This window comes from Carcharodon carcharias, chromosome 12, assembly GCF_017639515.1.
Source record: "Carcharodon carcharias isolate sCarCar2 chromosome 12, sCarCar2.pri, whole genome shotgun sequence".
NCBI lineage: Eukaryota > Metazoa > Chordata > Chondrichthyes > Lamniformes > Lamnidae > Carcharodon > Carcharodon carcharias.
Window position 1 is genome coordinate 143,979,943 of NC_054478.1, and position 20,982 is coordinate 144,000,924.

Consider the following 20,982-nt stretch of genomic DNA (forward strand, 5'->3'; position numbering starts at 1 on the left):
CTCTATAGGTGATGAAACTATCTCCCCAATGTTGTTGCAGGGGAAAGCGTAGGCTCATCAGGAATTCAGTGATGCCTTTGGGAAGGTTTTCCAGATCCTTTGCAATCTCTCTCCCGATGGTGAAACTAACCTCTTCCTCTATACATTCTGTAGGAGGTAGACCACTCCAAAAGAAAGTATATCATGCTCCTATTTCTTCAAGCTGGCCTTCTCCTGTTGGTCTGGTCTTGCTCAGGGCAGCTATGCCTACGCCATACCAACCAAGTTCCCTGGCTATTAGAGCTGAACTATGTTCAGACCTACTGCTGGTTGGACGATCATGTAGATTGCAGCATGTTACTGTCATCGTTGATAACTTTGTGTTTGCCTTTGCTTTCTTCTGAATGAGTTCTTTCCACCCGGGGTTACTGCTGGGCAGTAACCTTAGAAGCAGGTTTTGTTTAGGCCTCCTTTTATCGGCCCTCTGGCAAAAACCAGTCAGCTGTGCATTCCTAAATAGGGCAGCTGGGTTATCCTATAGTCCTGCCTTATGCTTAAGCAGCTTCTGGGTACATGTGGTGTTTGACCATCATCTAAGCAAGGACTGCCTATGTGCAGGTTGAAGGCTATGACTCCAAGTGTGACTGCACCTGCTTCCCATCACTGTAGGGCTTGGTCACGTGTGTTTGAAATGATAAACCAAGTGAAACAAGAAAGTTTCGCAAGTTGTTTTTTTTAGGGATGGCTGACAAGTTCCGCGATGAGTCAATTTTTAGTACTACTGCACAGAACTAGATCAGGTACAGGTAATTTCTGGACATTTTTCAGACATTGGCAGCTAGCCTGAACTAATAGCACTCCTTTCCCTTATCAATGCCTGGCAGGCACTGAATCACAAGGAGAGGAATAGGTTGGCCCACCTTTCCTCATATAATCTTAATGTTTCAGGCTAGTTTTTTTTTTAAATAAAACTTTCCACCTTCCAAACTAAATGTCACTATGTGGCACTTACAATTAAAAAGATTGAGATTAGAAATCAGAGAGGACTTGCTGGTGATCTCCACATTTTACAAACCTTTTCAATGATGAGCAGGAACAAGCTACTACACAGCTATCAAGTGTGATATTTAAGGCCTTTTTCTTAGCTGTTTCTTACTTAACATCCTTGGCCTCCCATGTCCTGTACCACCAAATAAAATTCCCTTATCTCCTTCCTATCAGCTGTTCCAGCCTTGATTCAGTTGATAGCAGTCTCGTCTCTGAGTCACAAGGTTTCAGGTCAGAGTCCAGAACTTGAGCAGAAAAATCAAGGTTAACAACCCCTGTGCAGTTCTGAGGAAGGGTTCCACCGTTAGGGGTTTTGTCTTTTGGATGAGACATTAAACCGAGGCTCCATGAGCCTGTTCGGATGGACGTAAAAAATCCCATTTCACTATTTGAAGTGTGCAAAATTATGAGGGGAATAGATAGAGTGGACAGGATAAAATTGTTTCCCTTGATGGAGAATTCTAGAACCAGGGGACATAGATGCAAGATAAGTGGCAGAAGGTGTAGGGGGACATGAGGAAGAACTTTTTTTTTAAACGCAGAGGGTAGTGGGTGTCTGGAATTCGCTGCCCAAGTTGGTGGTAGAGGCAGAAACTTTAAACTCTTTTAAAAAGTACCTGGATCTGCACCTAAAGTGCTGAAAGCTGCAGGGCTATGGGCCGGGTGCAGGAAGGTGGGATCAGAAAGGGCACCTGGGTGTCCTCAGGCTGGCATGGACAAGATGGGCCAAATGGCCTCCTTCTGTGCTGTAACTTTTCTGTGGTTCTATGGAGAGGGAGAGATATCCCCAGTGTCCTGGTCGATATTTATTCCTCAGTCAACATCACCCAAAAAAAATCTGATCATTATCACATTGATGTTTTCAAGTTTGCTGTGCACAAACTGGCCATCCTATTACCTACAGTACAACATTGAGCACATTTCAGAAGTATTTCATTGGCTGTAAAGTGCTCCGAGGCATCCAGTGGCTGTGAAAAGTGCTATAGTATGCCTTTAATTTCTTTTATATCTAAAGCTGCCCCAATTAACTTAGTTTGCTTTTTGATACCACCTCTTTTCCCCACTACTTAACTCATTATAAGATCATAAGAAATAGGAGCAGCAATAGGCTTTTTAGTTAAGAGTATATATAGAAATGATTTGGACTTGACTATAAAACATGGAGGGGGTTGGTGACAGTCAGCTCAGTTGGCTAGACAGCAATCATATGGATCAGATTAATGCCAACAGGTAATAAAGGCCCACATCCAGCCCACACTTGAAATTATTTTGCATATTGCTCTAACACCTCTCTTCAGTTCCTGGACACGATATAAGAAAGTGTGTCATAATATGATAGCATAATCTCCTCTTGCCTCCAATCCATCTTTCCCTGTAGAACTCCTCATGTCCTATATTTTACCAACAGGATTACAATTGTGCTTTCCTAACTTATTCCAAGAATTAAAAAATAAATTTATTAAAGTTCCAAACAGACTCTCCCTCTTTTCCCTACATTACCAAAATCAAGGCAACACAAACTTTCTTCTAAATATCAGGAAACTTCTAAATTCAGGCTTTTCCCACTCCTTTAATCTTCAGGCCTAAGTTATGATGCCAACAGACATCAGAAAAAGATGATTAATCATTAGTTATTTTCAACGAAATGCTTCAAGTTAGTTCAGGGAGGTGATAGGTCCAGTCAAATATTAATAGATTTTTAAATAAGTAGAGCTCATTTTTAAAAAATATGTAAATACTTGATTTGGAATTCTTTCCTGGAGGGCTGTGGATGCTCTATTGTTGAATACATTTGAAGCTGGGATAAAAAGATTTTTAGTCTCTCAGGGAATCAAGGAATATGGTAAGCGGGCAGGAAAGTGGAGTTGAGGCCACAGATCAGCCATGATCGTATTGAATGGTAGACCAGGCTCAATAGGCCATATTGTCTACTCCTGCTCTCATCTCCTGGGTTCCTGTGTTCTGCTTTATTTTAAATATCTAATTTTATATTTAGCTCTGGATTCCATCTGCCAAATATTTCTAGGTATTCCATGGTTTTGTTTCAACTCCCCAGGCAAGGAGTTTGGCTTCTCTGCCCTACAGTATTTTCTATATGGGGAGCATTTTATTTTGCCAATTTTCTCCTCTAGTAATTCTTGTTGAGGATATGGTTCCACAGGCCCTGCAATACCGAATGCATTTTTCAGCCTGAACAGCAAATGTTGACAGCCTATTCAACTGCAGGAGACATCACATGCAAGCCTATTCCTGTTCTCATCCAAGTCCACAATTGCACAGTTTCGAGCAGGCTTCACTGGAGATTGATCGGGTGGAAACGCAAGCTGTGGTTTCTCCCCTTTCTTAATCCAATGATAGACATAATATTCCAATAACACCCCTGGCTTTTACTGATTCTTTCAGCCTTAGAGATTTTGCCACATTGACATCAGTGTTGTCAATGCCTATGCAAGATGGATGTGCCAGGAGTCTTTCATTCTAGTACAGACAGAAAACAACTGTTTTGAGGTATCCAGAATAATAAAACTAAGTTTTCCTACAGCAATACATTCCCCACTGCCAACAGCCAGGTCTCATATCTAGAGGGACATTACAATGGAATGTGGAGGGTGGAGTAAGAAACACACAACCTCAGGCATTACCAGGCACTGCTGTTATCACTTACCCAGAAGCATTGGAAGAATACTGAGAGCTCCCCCATTACGTTCTCAATTGAAATTCTGGAACAAAATTGCAGGACAATGCCACTCCCAACCTGCATGAGATGTGGGCACCTCAAGCATGAAAACAAAGGCAGACAGGAGTGTGACATCTGTATTCTAGTAAAGATCCAAGCTTGTTTAATAAGAAACAGAATACTGAGCCCACTGGGACTTGAAACAGGCTACAGGGGAACAGGAGTATGTCCCACACAAACGCTCATCATATTGCCAGCAATAAATATGGAAAAAATGCATTCTTCTTTAGAGGTTTGACATTCCATCCCAGCCATGTAAGTTCCACTACTTTTTCACATGACCCTTCTTGAACCTAGGACCACATGTCCTCAACAGCAGCACAACAGAAATTTTCAACCCACAACTTCTCTCTGAAACACTTTGCATTATTTTCGCAATGGGAATTTGCACAGTGCAAGTTTGGGTAATTAAATCCAGACTCACCATTCATCATTTCTGTTAAATGTTCAACAACAGCTGGTATTTATACAGCACCTTTAAGTGTAATAAAACATCCCAAGGCTCTTCACCTGAACATTAGAAGGCAAAACGTGACACCGGGCCACAAGAGGAGAGATTGGGGCAGGTGACCAAGAGCTTATCCAAAGACATACTTTGCAAGAGTGCGAGAGGGATGGGCATTAAGTGGCAACTTAGCTGTCCACACATATATAGCAGGCTGAAAGTGGGATTGTTGGTGGCAGGCAGGTGCAATGTGTATACTATGCGCTCTCTGTAAATAAAAACTTCCAAATGTATAAAGTCTAGGCTTCAGCGTTCTACCCTTCGCTGCCTGCCTTTGAGATGTAACATGGTAGCAGAGGATAGATACCCAAAGGTGAGGTTGAAATTCTTTTTCTTCCACATATAAAACCAAAATCCTAGCAGCCATTGTGGAAAATGGCAGCAAGTTTAAACTGTCAGGCTGATGTTCTTGGGAGTCTGAACCATATGACCAAAGGAAGAAAGAGGCTGATATACTGACATGGATTACCATTCTACTAAAGATGAAACAAGGTACAGCCTTGGTGCTGTTGCTTCAAACACAAAGTAAAATCAGAAGCAAGGTATTTTCTGAGATGGACATCTGTCAGTCAAATAGTGATGAAGATTTTGACTTTCTAATAGAATTCCTGGGGTGAAATCTGTAAGAAGAATCTGTTTAATACTTATGAGGCCTGGTCAAAATTTGATGGATTTTGGAAAATGGATGTCATTCCATGAAAGAATATATCATGGACTTTGATAAAGCATATAAAAGGTTGACAAAGTTTAAGTTGGGGATCTCAGCATCGGTACTTGCCTTTAAGTTACTAGATTGTACTAAAGATGTCTCACATGGACAGACAACTGGCTCTCAGAAAAGGGGATTCTCTTGGATCGGGTACCTTACGATATTAAAAATTCGGAGGGAGGGATATTAGATGGTGTATGCGGTTCAACAGTAAGTGGAATAGATCAGTTAAAATGTTATCTTGTTTCACTAAGTAATGAAAATTACTTGGGTTAAGTAATGATGAGATACCTATGCTGTTCAGTAAATCTTCCATAAAAAAGGCACAAACTAACCTTAGCATAAAGCATGATAATGCAATTATTTCCAGAAAATTAGTTGGTCAGGACATTGTGTTCCCATAACTTGTTTCCCATCAAGATGTTAAGCAAATATTAATAGCATCAGGTGATAAAGATAAGGGGAAAAGAATTGTATTAAAAAGTGAGACACAATTTGCCCACCCTTCTTGTGAAAAATCCTGCTAAAAGGTGCAGGTGTAGTTGAGTATGAGGCCAATGGAAAAGAACTGTGAAATTTGTAACAAGTATCGAAGGACTTCCCACATCCAATGTTAAGCTTTCCATTGGCACATGGCTTTAACAAAGTGGCCCTAAAGGTATTGATCTGACAATGAAATTTAGTATTTCTACAATAATATATAGTAAGAACAAGAGTTATTATAGATTCAATTATGGAAAAATGGATAGAGGTGTGCCCTGGGATACCAAATTTTCTGACTGATAATGGAGGTGAACTTACTAACAAGGAATTCAGAGAGATTGTGCAAAAACATGAATATTGCAATCATAAACGCTGCAGCTGAAAGTTCTTTTAGCAACAGTCTTTGATTGATGATTTGGTATGTAACATTTTGGCTGATTGACCAGAGGTTAAACTGTTCACTACCCGAAAGTGGTCAGTACAAGCAAAAAAATTATTTTCAGATGGTTGGAGGGTATAGTTCTTATCAACTGGGCACAATCCCAAATTACCTGCTGCTGTTCTTTGTGATAATCCTCCTGCTCCAGAAGGTACTACAATTAGTGCCATTTTTTTTCCTGAGCACAAAATGCTTTGCATGTAGGAATACAGGCATCAGAAAATCCCTAGAGCACAGAGGCATCATAACAAACCATCTGAGACTGAGTTAAATTTGGGAACAGTGAAAACTGTGGATTTAGTCAAAGATAGCTGGTGAACAGCGCAGTTTATTTGATGGGGGCAGTGGCAGGGGGAACATCCATCTGAGGTAAGACAATATTATTCTTAAAAAGCAGTTAGGAACCAATACTATTTCAAAATCTAAAGGCAAATTTTGTTTATAGACTTGTCACTTTCTGGGGCTCAAACACTCAACTTCCAATAAATTTAAAGATGCAAAGTTAGAAAAGAATCAATGGCAGCATTCAGTTAAACTAAGAATTTAAGCTAATGACTTTCTGACAAATCTATCTCAACTTGAGAAAGCAGTCCATCCATTTAGAAAATGTGCTTGTACAGTTAGGTCACTGCTTCTTAGTACCATTGCCTCTTCCTCCACTACTCCAAACCATGAAGAAAATCCAAGCCAAACTTAAAATTCAAAACCCACCCTAAAACTTCGTATAAGTGATCTACCTCACAGCTGTCGGGATTTAAAATAACATTTTCCCTTTATTAACTATACTTATATTCCTTAATCCTACAATCACTAAAACAGATTATCTCGTCATTTATTTCATTGGTGCTTGAGATAGCTTGCTGTGCACAAAACTGACTGCTGTTTCTCCTAGATTACAACAGTGACTACACTACAAAACTATCTCAATGGTTGTAAAGCACTGGAGGACATCCCACGGTCATAAAAGACAAAATCTAGTTATAAGTCTTTCTTTTCTTTGCTAGCTAATGTTTTAATTTTAATCTGCAGTTTCTTCTAGCAAATGGATAAGCTTGCTCTTTCAATTAAGTAGCTTTTCCTCTCCCGCCTAAAAAATTTACAATAATGCAGCGTTAAGACAGGGTATCCAATTTGTTTTCCTGGACTGCCTCACTAAGTGCCATTGAGGTTTATGGGCATCTCAAGCTATTGATGCAGGATTTATTCATCAATCAAGTAACAGAAGCAAGCCTTTTGCAAACTACTAGGCTCACAAAGTTCACAACAGAGTAAAACAGCAAGAGAGAAATATAAACACAAGGACTGTGGTGCTTTGGCTTTGTAGGCCAGACTGCTATGGCTCACAGAACAGTTTGGACATAATCCTCCTGGAGCTCAATGAGTAAACAGATGAGACATTCAAGCCACCAAAGCCCAGCATTGACCATTTGTTTGGGTTTAACTGACCCCTGCTAGAATACTACTTGGTACTTGATTTAAGCAGACTCACATGCAATACAACAATTTTGGAGCTCCAAAATTGTCAAAGTCAAGACAAAGAAACATTAAATTCCATGATTTATTTGGATGACGCATTTAAGCTCATAGACATCAAACAGAAGCATATGTTAGGTACAGCACTAATTTGATACTTTCACCAGAGGGGTTATGATAAACAGCAAATTAGTCAGAATTAGGAAAGCCACAATTTTAGAAAATTCTGGTCACACTGCTCTCTAAAGCCCATTGAGAGGCAAAGTGGGAAGGAAAGAAGCATGACTGAAAGGTCAGAAACTGTACCTAATTTGGGTGACATAAATACCAATGACATTAAATAGAAAATGTGTGTTTCACTGAATTCACAAGTTTTAGAGTTATGATGTACACAAAAAGTGCAAAAATTGATCAAGTGGGGGGGTCATGAGGACTCGAAACGTCAACTCTTTTCTTCTCCGCCGATGCTGCCAGACCTGCTGAGTTTTTCCAGGTAATTCTGTTTTTGTTTTGGTAAATACCCTCCCTTCAATACTGAAAGCTCATCCACCAAGGAGGATTGTAGGGGCAAAATATAGTAACCAGATTTCAGTAACACATGGCTTGGTGGTAGTCACAGTGCTGACTGCTGTTATTAAAGCTGGAAATAGATCTTGAAAATCACAAGTGTATAAACTGTGCTAATTTTACGACAAGAATTTTGATTTTTTGGGGCGGAAATGCAGGAGAAGAGCAGGAAATAGCTAATGAGCTTCTATCAAAGATAGATATTGGCTTCAATCGTTTTCTCACATCCTTCAATTTTCGCCCTTACTCTAATCAATTCTTTTACTGTCACTAAAATCAATCCTGGCTGATTCTACACCCACCTTCAACTCCTCTCCACACTCCCTCCCTCCCATCCCCATCCGTCCCCCATCACCCACACACCCCTCCCCGCATCACCCCCACCTCCCTCCTGGGGGCATAGAGCCAACTGAAATCATCTAATTCAAGACATCACAGACAACAAGCTCAAGACCTTCTGGTCTCTATAGTTCTGCAATAAAATTGAGTGGTTGCCTTCACCCATTAGAACTTCTGGCCAGCAAACGAACTGAACACCTAAAGTTTAATTATGCCTTTTATGATGGAACCAGTTGCTGCTGCAGTCAAGGTACTGAATAATTTTCACACATGACATCCTGTATTATATTGAAAAGGAAATTACAAATGTAGTAATACCAGTTTCTTGCTTCCAGCTTGATTACTTCAAGGATGAAAATACCACAAATGAATAATCATTCCACAAGCATGAGCACTTAACTCATCATTCCAAACGATTGATAAGTTTAGCTAAAGGTCACTGCAGACATGGGAATGAAGACTGTGAATGTCTCTTTATAAAAGCAAAAAACTGCAGATGCTGGAGATCCAAAACAAAAATAAAAATACCTGGAAAAACTCAGCAGGTCTGGCAGCATCTGCATGTCTATAGCTGGATAAAAAGGACTCAGTGGTCCAGAATTTATTTTGAAGTTAACTGCATAGAGCAGGAATTCCAACTAAAATGACACCATTTAACATAAAATGGTTAAGTTCTCCCAGCAGATGCAGCTTTTCAAATTTATTTGTTCGAGGGCAGATTCAGGGATTTTAAGGGCAGTTATGAACACACCAGGCTGTTCACATTTCTTAACTGGTTCGAAGCATGTTACCATAAGATCACCATGCATAACCATCACCTTTAATTTTAAACCCACAAATTCCTTCTTAATTCAGCATCCAAAAGAACCAAGTTTTAAAAGATCCACTTCATTCTACACCATCTACTGGTTGAAAAGGATGAGAAGTAGAGGATTGCAATCAATAATTAAACGCCAGAGTCTCGAAGATAATCATGGTTCAAGGTCTCATGAGGAGCCCATTGAATTCCCTCCTGTCTAGTGCCTACTATACAATGTGAAAAAGGAAATTTCACAATAAACATCCCAATTTGTAGTTTTATGATCTTGGATTGAACACATTTTTAATGGCCATGCAATATATAAACACTTCATAAACACATCCATTATAAATGATATTAGAAGGGAGGGGTTAAGGTAGAGTAGTAAACCAAATCAGCATTTATATGGCATCTGGCATGACTCCAGGATGTCCCAAAAGCACATTATAATCAATTAAGTACCTCTGAAGTGTAGCCACTATTATAATAAAGGGAATCATGGCAGTCAAATTGCACCCAGCAAGGGCCCACAAACAACAATGACGGAAATGACCAGATCATGTTTCCTTAGCTATCAGATAAGAATAAATGAAGTCCAGGGCAATAATGCTGGGATTTTTTACATCCACCAAAAGGGCAGACAGAACTGCAGTTTAACATCTTATCTGAAAGACAAAATCTTAGTGCAGCACTTTTTTTAGTAACACACTGGAGTATCCATTCAAAGATTGTTACTTGAGCATAGCACAAACTCTCAATCTTCAGACCCAAGCAAGAATTCTACCACTGAGCCGTGCTGATAGATTGTGAATGTTACTTAGCTTGAATTTCACAATTGTAGATGAATCACTTAAAACTTAACATTTTAGCACCTCTTACATCAGAAAACTGAAGTACAAAAAGCAACTTTTTTAGTGTTCAAAGGAAAATATTGGTCCTGAGTTTTGCAAAGCAGATGAACAACACCAGTGCCTCTTCCAGGTGTCCTATTTACTGCTATCAATATGCTACCGAGGGAAAAATACTTGAGCCAATAATTGAAATGTTTACTAAACCCTTCCAATTGCTCTCACCATTAGTGACAGGTTTACCTTTCAGTATTTTACCTCAGTTTTTCACAATGACAGACTTATACCCAGTAGTCTGTACTTCCATGTTAAATAGCTCCAGTTGCTCCCTCTGGACAGCCCATATTTAGAAGGAAAGAATCTATAATTGGATCACTCGTTGTTTTTCACAATTCAAGTGGACAGTAAAAATGTTACACTGCTAAACAGCAGTGACAAAATCATCAGCTCTTTCAGACTCCTACAACTAATCCACTCTTGCCTACTGAGAGAATTGAGAAGCTGCATCCTCAGTTCTGAAACGTACTTCCTCTTGCTGAAGATTAATCACCTCTGCCAAAAAGCATCGAGACTCCTCTGCTTGTGTAACAGCAAATGCAAGAAGAGAATTTCACCAAAAGGGCTTTAGCATTGGAACTCAATGATTCGTAAAAGCAACTTAGAGTCTAGCCCACAAAGCATTGCATTTCCTTTTAAAAGCCAACAAGTATCAGGAGGTTCATTTAAAACTGACAGCAGTCATTGGCTTGTGGCTTTGCATGCTTCTTTATTGTGAAATTCAACATCAGCATCTTCTAAGAAGCAGCGCTTATAATTGCTCTGGATTGCCATGACAACAGAGATCGAAATATTATAAGAAAGGAGGAAAAGGATAACTCCTAGCCAATGATTCAGACAACGTGGGTAGATTTAATAGCTCTCTCGAAATAGCAAATGGACACCCGTGTCAAAATCATTCATGTATGGGGCTGTACTTGTACGAACTTCAAATGAACTACCACCACCACAGGGAATAAGTAAGTGCACGTAGCTGGTTAACAGCTCGTCTTGCAACCCGGCTGGTCAGATTTCTGAGTTGCAACTTCCAAATTTCGAGGCAAAAATATATCACATAACTGGATTTTGGACGCACAGTCAGCTTTAACTGTCAGATTGCAGCTGATGCAAAACTACTGCACACTTCTGGGTGGGTCTCTGAGGTGACACAGATGAAATGAGCAAACTTCAGTAGCTGTGAACCATAATTTTCAACGCAGCTTTACTTTACATTGCACTGTAAAATCCAACCCTAATACATAAATGCAAGTTACATATATACATACAAACACAAACTAGGAGGAGTAGGCCACTCGGCCCCTCAAGCCTGCTCCAACATTCAATAAAATCATAGCTGATCTGATTGTAACCTCAACTCCACATTCCCATCTACCCCCAATAACCTTTCAACCCTTGCTTATCAAGGTGTCTAACTCTGCCTTAAAAATTTTCAAAGACTCCTGCTTCCACTGCCTTTTGAGGAAGAGTTCCAAAGACCCACGAGCCTTAGAGAAAAAAACTTCTCATCTCGGTCTTAAATGGGCGACCCCTTATTTTTAAATAGTGACCCCTAGTTCTAAATAACTCCACAAGGGGAAACATCCTTTCCACATCCACCTTGCAAGACCCCTCAGGATCCTATATGTTTCAATCAAGCTGCCTCTTCCTCTTCTAAGCTCCAGTGGATGCAAGCCTAGCCTGTCAGCCTTTCCTCATAAGTCAACTCACCCATTCCAGTTATTAGTCTAATAAACCTTCTCTGAACTGCTTCCAATGCACTTATATCATTCCTTCAATAAGGAGACCAGTACTGTACACTGTACTCCAAATGTGGTCTCACCAATGCCCTGTATCTCTGAAGCATAACCTCTTTACTTTTGTATTCAATTTTCCTCACAATAAACGATAACATTCTATTAGCTTTCCTATTTATTTTCAGTACCTGCATACTAACCTTTATGATTCGCACAAACATACCAAATGGGAGAAGTAGGCCATTCGGCCCCTCAAGCCCACTCCACCATTCAATAAGAGCGTGGCTGATTTATTTGTGTTGAGTTGTACATTCCCATCTATCCCCGATAACCTTAGATTCTTGTTAGACAAGGGAATCGATCTACCACTACCTTAAAAATATTCAGTGGCCCTGCTTCCATTGCCTGAGGCAGAGTTCCAAAGTTGCACAACCCTCTGAAAAAATTTCTCCACATCTCTGTCCTATAAGATTCACGCACTAGGACACCCAAATCCCTCTGCATCTCAGAGCTCTGCAATCTCTCACCATTTAGATAATATGCTTTTTTTATTCTTCCTACCAAAATGGAGAATTTCACATTTTCCCACATTATACTCCATTTGCCAGATCTTTACCCACTCACTTAACCTATTTATAGCCCTTTGTAGCTTCTTTATGTCCTTTTCACAGCTTACTTTCCTACCTACCTTTGCGTCATCAGCAAATTTAGCATACTATCAGTTCCTTCCCAAATCATTTATAAAAATTGTAAAGAGTTGAGGCCCCAGTAATGATCCCTGTGGCACACCATTCGTTATATCTTGCCAACCAGAAAATGACCCATTTATGGCTACTGTTTTCTGTTAGCTAGCCAATCTTCTATCCATGCCAATATGTTACCCCCTATACCATGAGCTTTTATTTTCCGCAATAACCTTATCAAATGCTATCTGGAAATCTAAGTACAGTATATCCACCGGTTCCCCTTTATCCATAGCACATTACTTCTACAAAGAACTCCAATAAATTGGTTAAACATGATTTCTCTTCCACAAAACCATGTTGACACGGTCTAATTACTTTGATTTTTTCCAAGTGCCTTGCTATAATGTCCTTAATAACATTTTCTCTAAGACAGATGTTAAGCCAACTGGCCTGTCATTTCCTTTCTGTCTCCCTCTCTTTTTAAATAAAGGAGTTACATACAAGTTTGCTTGTGAGATTATAAAAATACAACCTCTTGCTATTTTTACCCTGTTCTTCAAGAATGGGCACCTTCTACATTTTTGCTGTGACTTTTGCAAGCAAACACACTTAATATAAATTGCTTTTTTTTCCCCCAAAATCAATTGAAAATTTCAAAACAGATGGTGGATGTAAGACAAGGGTTTTCAGGTTACAGAATCAAGATATGCAGATGGAGTTACGATACAGATCAGCAAGGATCTAACTGAATGGAATGTGGGGCTGAATGGCTATTCAGAGCACTGAATCAGCTCAATAAGTCACACAGCTGAAGCAAACAGTTCCTTTCCATCTGTGAGATGCAACATAGACATCTATTGGAACACAGAGCAACAAATACGAAATGAAACAATTTCTTGGGAAAAAAATATTGAGGAAGTCGTTTAAATGTAATTTTTCTTCCACTTGCTCCCAGCACTGTCACTTGGATTTAGCAATGTGTAATTGTGGGAATGATGATTTTTATGCCATGTCAGCTGATCAAAAATGCAGAAACTGCCTAGTGATTCAATTCAAGATTCTGCCTTTGAAATTTTAAGTGCCTTTATATTACCCAGGACACATACTAGTACCACTAGGTTTCCCAAAGCTGGCTGCAATCAAATGTAAAACTGTCACAACTTGCTAATACCAACTGCCAGGAGGATCTGTTTTTAAACACAATATAAACAAGGTGTTGATTTGCGCAGAGGAGAGCGTAACGGTCATTGGGTGAAGAGTAATTTGATATAATAAGTATATTGCACATTAAAGCATATTGGTACAACTACACAAAATAAGCCCAGATACATAAAACAGAGTTTTGGACAAGCTGAAATTTAAGGAAGATGAAAGGACAAATTAGAGTAGTCAAGTTTTCAGGTAAAGAAAATTTTAAGTATTTCAATGGTCAAAGGGCCATATTAAGGTTGCAGACCAGCAATGCGGTATATGTAAAAGTAACACAAAAACAGAATTACCTGGAGAAACTCAGCAGGTCTGGCAGCATCGGCGGAGAAGAAAAGAGTTGACGTTTCGAGTCCTCATGACCCTTCGACCAAACTCAAGTTGTCTTACTGGTGACTCAGATGTAGAGTTTAATATTCAGCTCAGGTTCTGGTCACTCTGACTGCGACATGGAATCAGTGGCAAAACAGCAGGATTTATAACAGGGTCTGAAGGCAACAGATTTTGGTTTTTCTAATGCCCAACTGGAAAAGGTTCAGACTCACCCTCAACTTGAAACTAGACAAGTAATCTGACAGCATACAGGCAGTCAAGGAGGTCAAATGAAGTGGTGGCAAGTAAGACATTAGCGCACATGAGAAAGTCCATCTGTATCTGTGGATGATGTGCCAAGTAGAAACAAATAGATAAGAAAGAGAAGAACTCAGGGATGGGACAAGTAATTAATAGCACGTATGGAACTTTTAGGGTAACTATCTCCAGTTTAAGCATCGCGCTGCTTAAACTAGATGCAGATGCCAATGCAACATTGACAGTGACCATCTGCAGACCCTTTAAGCTGTGAGTCTCCCAACATTTAATGTCATGCACTTGCTTCCAAAAACGCAGCTTTAATTCTTTTCCTCTTTAAATTATAATCAATTAATTCTAAATAGCTTTACACGAAACTTGTACAGGGCGTTGCAGCTTTGGTGATTACACAAAGCCAAGGTATTTCTCGCCATCCTAATGCAAGACTAAGCTATTTGAGACCGCCTTGTGCAACTGTTTACACCCAGAAATCCAATTTCCTGCTTGCATTAGCAATGTAATTGGATGGGGAAAAATTCCACTGACGCCCACAATGTTTAATGACGAAATGTGTTGTCGCGAGTCCTCACCATTAGAATCATTTACTCAAAAGGCATCTGCAATCCTAACTTGACCAAACTGAAACTCATGATCCAGACATTTATGAAACCTACAACTATAAAGAATAAATACCAAAGGAAAAAAAAAACACAAGCACAGAGCACAGCTGGAGCCTGTGACACCAAAAGTGGCTCAGTTTCATCTTTACTCCCGAGGATACCAACACTTTAGGATTGAACCTCACAGTTAAGATTATCTCCTGTACCTCTTGCAAGTGGATGTATAAGCTTGGACAGATTGTCAAGACGTTTTACTGCGGCCTGCATCTCAGCCAAACCAACCCAGCCCTTATTTAACAGTCACTCACACACACTTTTTTGTAGGAGTCACTGTTCCAAGGGCAGAAAATCTGGCTTATTTTTCATCTCTACAGCCCAGGCCACAGAGGCTAGCTGTAACATTCCTATAACCATCCTGCCTGATCTCAGTTAACTCAGCACTTCCATGTCTGAATGGCATTTTTTCCATGTTCTAAAGTGCGTTCATAAACTAAAAGTGATGGCGGGGGGGGGGGGGGGAAATGGCAAAAGTGGATAATTTAATTTACCCCAGTTTGATTACAGATTCCAGTGAAACAAGCCTTGATGATGACCTCAGTGGGCAATGTGCTGTCCAGTCAAACATTGAGCAACACAGTCCTGAAGATCCCAAGTTTGATTGATGGAAAGTGGGTGAACAGATCACCAAAATAGTCATTCTTCATTGATGAACTTAGACAACGAACACTGACCATTTACTTCACCTGCAGTTGCGATGTCCAGTAACAGCTAACCCCAAACTTGGCAAATACAAATTTGAAGAATGCAGCTTGCTATGTTTTTGTTTTTTTCCAGTGGTGGGGAGACAAAGCACAAAGCCTGTGGTTTCCACCACCATTCTTTGATAGAGAGGCTCTAACTATTATCATACAGAAAGGATAGATTCGTCATTGCTGGCGAGAAACTGTTTTGACGTTGCAGTTGTGTTTCCTTCACCAGAATGGAGGACCGAAAGGTAAACAAGCACTTTAGATAGTAATGAGTCAAAAAAAAAGAGGGAGGGAGAGAATCAGCAGAGAGAGAAAAATCTTGCATTTGTATAGTGCCTTTCACAGCCTCAGGACAACTCAAAGTACCTTCTAGCAAATGAAGTATTTTTGAAGTGTAACATAGGACGTTGTAACACATGAAACACAGCAGTCGATTTGCAGACTGCAAGCTCCCACAAACAGCGATGTGATAATGACCAGGTAATCTATTTTTCGGTGATGTTGATTGAGGGATACATTTTGGCCAGGACCCAGGAATAATTCCCATTCTTCTTCAAAATTGTGCCATGGGATCTATTAAGTCCACCTGAGAGCACAGACAGGGCCTCAGTTTAACATCTCATTCCAAATACACACTTCCAACAGCACAGCACTCCTTCGGTATTGCACTAAGAGTGTCAGTCTAGATTTTTGCATTCAAGATTTTGACTTGAACCCACAACCTCCTGACTCAAAGATTTGAGGGCGCTATCCACTAAGCCAAAGCTAAGAGTCGGTGCAAATAGGTTGAATGACCTGCAAACCACTCAACAGGAAATTGTCAAATGTTACAAAAGGTAAGTAGAGTGGTGGGGAAACAGAGTAATGTCAGATGCTGAGTGACTTGCTGTATGATCTAAGCATTTAATTGTTTTATTTCAGATTTGTAACAGTTGTTTTTCCCTAGTTATGATTTTTAACACATTTTAAATTTGCTTTTCACCAAGGTTAAAGGATCAGTGACCTCTTTCCCTAAGCCTTTTTGCGGCAAGATACCTCCACGACATTGTTCCCTCCAACTGTGTAGGTATGTGGCAGGAATCCAGAATGTACTGTGCAGTGCAAAGGAAAATTAGGGGAAGTATTGACTGGGCAGTGAAGTAAGTCCAGCCCAGGCCCCGTCATATTTGCTGTGTCTCAACAGTATTTGAGAACGTGCTGCAACAGTTCTGCTGCTCCAACTTGTCCAAGCATTTCTTGGCACGGCTCTTCTTAGAACAGGGTGAGATTACAAAAAGGTTACAGACAGTTTGCATTCAAACACTTGAGCCAAAACAAAAAAAAAATGCTGATCACAATTAGACACTAACACATTCTACTTAAAAGGACTGCTAGCAAAGATCACTGCCAATTAAATATTCAGGATACAAAATACTGCCCCCTTTCATGGCTGGCTCACAATATGCAAACTATTCCATAAAAAGGAATGGAGTTTATTCTTCCCTTATCAAATCACAAATAAATATTAAGGGCTCAGATACAGACTGTTTGCCCGTGAGGAGAGAACAATTAAATAAGAAACCAATTAAGGCTCCCTTAATGGCTTCCCCAGGTAAACAAATTGTGCATATGAAACTGAGGCAAATAAAGGTACGTCAGTGCTCAACCTCTGTTTTCTACTGAATCAACAATGTAGAGGAACATGGTACTATAACTCACTTCACTTTCCCCAAACTGCCAAGGAAAGGGAAAAATAACACCCCCCAACAGCCACCCTCCTTACTGGAGAGCATGCGTAGGCAGGTGCCAGGTCAGAACAAGACCAGTCCCAAGGGCAATCCTCGCCAAGACCAAATAACCTGCTGACACGTCCTTTCTAGATGCATGACTGAAAATGCCTTGTTCGTTATAGATTATAGGACATTCCATGTTTAATTGGCTGCCTTACTCTGGCCTCAGAACTGTAGGTACAGGTGCAGAATGGCAATCTTACACACCATGTGTTCAGAAGCATTGTCTTTACTTACCAGGATAGAGACTGTGATTGGACTTTCCTAAAATTTAATCTTCATCGCAAAACACCTCTGGGACACACTAGTGAAGGACCTCCTGCTTGCTCCGAGATTTGTTTTTTCCCTGAAGTTGAAGACACTACACAATCCATTACCAGAATGGCAGAAGCACAGCTTCAGCTAAATTGGTATTTACATGAAGACCTATATATTGCAATTAGTGAATCTGACAGTACTGTTTCTGATCTGAAGAGAAAGCTCAAGGACCTATTTTTGCAACCACAAGATATGATGAGATGCCCTTGTCCATGTTAAGATTCCTTCTAGTTTGTACAGCTCCCCTGCTAGCCTAGCAACCTGGTGTGTCTGTTTAGTAAGGCAATACCAAGCATACAGACCCCACAAAGTCACTGTTTCAATTTAGGCTTCAAGAGCCATAGCTGGGTTTGCATCCCAGACCCTAGCTTAGTCCTAGAGTGCACAGAGAGATCATTGTAACAGCCCTCCCAACCAATATCCTGAACTGAGATCAGCTAATTCAGCAAAAGATGAGAATCAAGCCTGAAACCTTCCTGTATTACACTGTACCACCATGGAAACAGATATTTAGTCATAACGTAAAGAAACAATTGACTAAAAAGAGTTAAGAAATACAGAAAAGATCAAAGGTAAAAACAAGCTCATAACTCTTTGCCAAAAATGTAACTTCGGGCCCTACCCTTAAGATTAAGATAACGAGAATATATGCTGCACTCAAACATGCAGTATTACACAAAAACACCAACATTAAAACGGCACAAGAAAACTGTACAATTAGAGTTAGTCACAACAGCTCCTTAAATTCTGCTAAAAGTGTTCCTTACAGTTCAATTTAGGTTTAAACACAATTTGTAGCAAAAGCAGTAGAGACAGCTTAGCTTGAAGTCATTCAGGACCCTGAACCCAATGAGATAATAACCCTTTCCCAAAACAAAGTCTGGACTTCAACCATAACACCTTCGACATTGTAATAGGTCTCAAGGTGCTTCACAGGAGCATAATCAAAAGGTTGTTCAAAGAGGTAGCTTTTAAAGGAACCTGTTAAGGAGATGAGAAAGGTAGAGAGGAGGAGAGGTTTAGGGAGGTTCAGGGCCCAGGCAGCTGCAGGCACAGCCGCCAACGTTGAAACAATGAGGGAAAAACGATGAGAAAGAGGATGAAATTGGAACAGCACAGATATCTCTGAGCATTCTAAGACTGGGGGAGGTTGCAGAGATAGAGGACTGAGGACACTTATGGATTTGAAACAAGGATGAGAATTTTAAAATTTAGTAACACGCAACATCACTCCAAGTAAAGAAACGGTGATCTTGGTGGCTTCGATACGTGGGTCAGACTGGTTTAGACGGTAGCTTTCCTGACTCTGGATCAGATCAGTTGTGGGCTCCAAACTGGAGTTAATGCGCATATAATTAATCTGAGAGCTAGTGCAATACGGAGGGAGAGCTACACCATCTTTCAGATGAGGTGCAAACCAAGTTTCAGGCTGCAGGGTAAGGTGGACCTTAAAGCTCCATGGCACTATTTGAAGAGCAGGAAGTTCTTCAAGAGTCTTGGCCAACATCCCCCCTTCAATAGATAAAAACAAAAAACTGCGGATGCTGGAAATCCAAAATTAAAAGCAGAAACAGAAATACTTGAAGAAACTCAGCAGGTCTGGTAGCATCGGTGGAGAAGAGCACAGTTGACGTTTCAAGTCCTCATGGTTCTGTTGAAGGGTCATGAGGACTCAAAACATCAACTGTGCTCTTCTCCACCGATGCTACCAGACCTGCTGAGTTTCTTCAAGTATTTCTGTTTCTGCTTTTGTTTTGGATCCCCCCTTCAATTATTACCACACAAAAACAGATTAACTGGTCATTAACCCCGCTGCTGTTTGAGGGAAGTTGCTTGGTAGAATAACTGCTGGATTTGCTTATAAAGCAATCGTTCTGCTCCGGAAAAGTTCTCAGTTTTTGAGATGTAATGTTTTATATAAATGCAAGTCTTAATAAAGGGTAGGTAGGTGAAAATTTGCCACCTTTTTTCTGAAACTTAAGTATTTCAATATCCAAATTCAGTGGCGGATAATCAACTCAATCATATAATGAACAAATGACCCAAGACTCTGCAATGTGATTAAGAATCAGGACTATAAAACCATGCACAATTCTTCAAACTCAATTTGATGGTTTAATGTTATCTCTAAATTTTAGCAGCTTTAATCAATTGTTTTACTGTGTAAATAACATTTAAGTGAACAGCTCGTACCCAACCTCTGTAGGGTAGGTGCTTTACACCCAGGCAGCAAGATAGGCACCAAGTTTTGGGAGACCTCAATGACTCGGCTGGTAACTGAACTACAAAGACCAGTAAGGCAGATTAGACCCTGCCAGAGAAACCGTAGAAGCATTACAACTGGCCTCAACTCCTTTGGAGTCAAAAGCAAATTTAGCTGGCTTTCCAATTCCTGAATACTATCCAGTGATGCCCTGTAGAAAACATAAATGGACATCTAAATAGAGACAGGAGTGGCTCAGCTACTCTAATTATGCTAATGATGTACCCATGATTGGTAAACCAGCCAATCTCTCTGTCTAAACTGACCATCACTGCAGTTCCCTTTAGTGGACCTCATCACCTGTACACTTTCTATAAGCCAACCTCCAGACCCACACAAAGGATTAACAGTCACCCTTACAGTAAACATATGAACGTGAGTCTCCCACAACATTCCCCAAAACACTTCTAGATGATGGATGTTAAACAGAAAGGATCCAAGGCTAAAACAAATATATTTACTTACAGCTAAATAGAATCATAAGCATAAAATTCAGCAAAAACTAGACCATAAATAGAACAAGCAAAGTCCATTTTAGATCATTTGTCCTTTCTTAGAACTCCTTCTGGCCTCTAAATAGGTAACCTCAGTAGGTTTTATTTCTTCGTCCTATACTCAGCATTAGTGTATTAGCATGTGTTATTACTAATGCTTCAAGCAATGGAGTCATGGTCAATGTGAACAGGATTCCAAACTAAAACCTATGCAGTTTTTAAGTAGTGTACTTAGTTCTAGTCAATTAGTGATTTTCAGACAATTTTGTATTCAAATGAACAATGCACAAAAATACAAACTGTGCTCTGCAAGCTTGGAATTCAACAAGATACAAAGCCAATCACTGCTCTAAACAAATTTGCTGAAACTATGCAAACAATAAGTAGGTCCAATCAATGCTATAAGCCACTTGGAACTTTAGACATGATTTGCTCTTTAATTAAATACAAAGCACAGCAATTGAAAATAAATGATCTTGCATACATATCAAGCTTCAAAGCAAGGTACTGGAGAACTAGCAGCACACCTATGGCATGCTACCCCAACAAGAGCAGTAGTAAACTGTGGAGGAAGTAGGAAGAAGGATAACGG

At 40.0% G+C, this 20,982-nt stretch overlaps 1 protein-coding gene across 3 annotated transcripts in view; it reads right to left on the reverse strand.

Annotated features, from left to right (window-relative positions):
- raph1a (Ras association (RalGDS/AF-6) and pleckstrin homology domains 1a) overlaps positions 1 to 20,982 on the reverse strand; it is a 193,889-nt gene that overhangs the window by 165,748 nt on the left and 7,159 nt on the right. Inside the window, exon 1 of one of the 3 annotated variants that reach the window (XM_041200361.1) lies at positions 11,916 to 12,032. The exons of 1 other annotated variant lie outside the window; for it this stretch is intronic. In XM_041200361.1, coding sequence (XP_041056295.1) covers positions 11,916 to 11,936 — 21 coding nt within the window. In that variant the 5' untranslated portion in view covers positions 11,937 to 12,032. Of the gene's footprint in view, positions 1 to 10,475; positions 10,496 to 11,915; positions 12,033 to 20,982 lie in introns of those variants that run through there. One more of the 3 variants, XM_041200364.1, reaches the window with a different exon arrangement.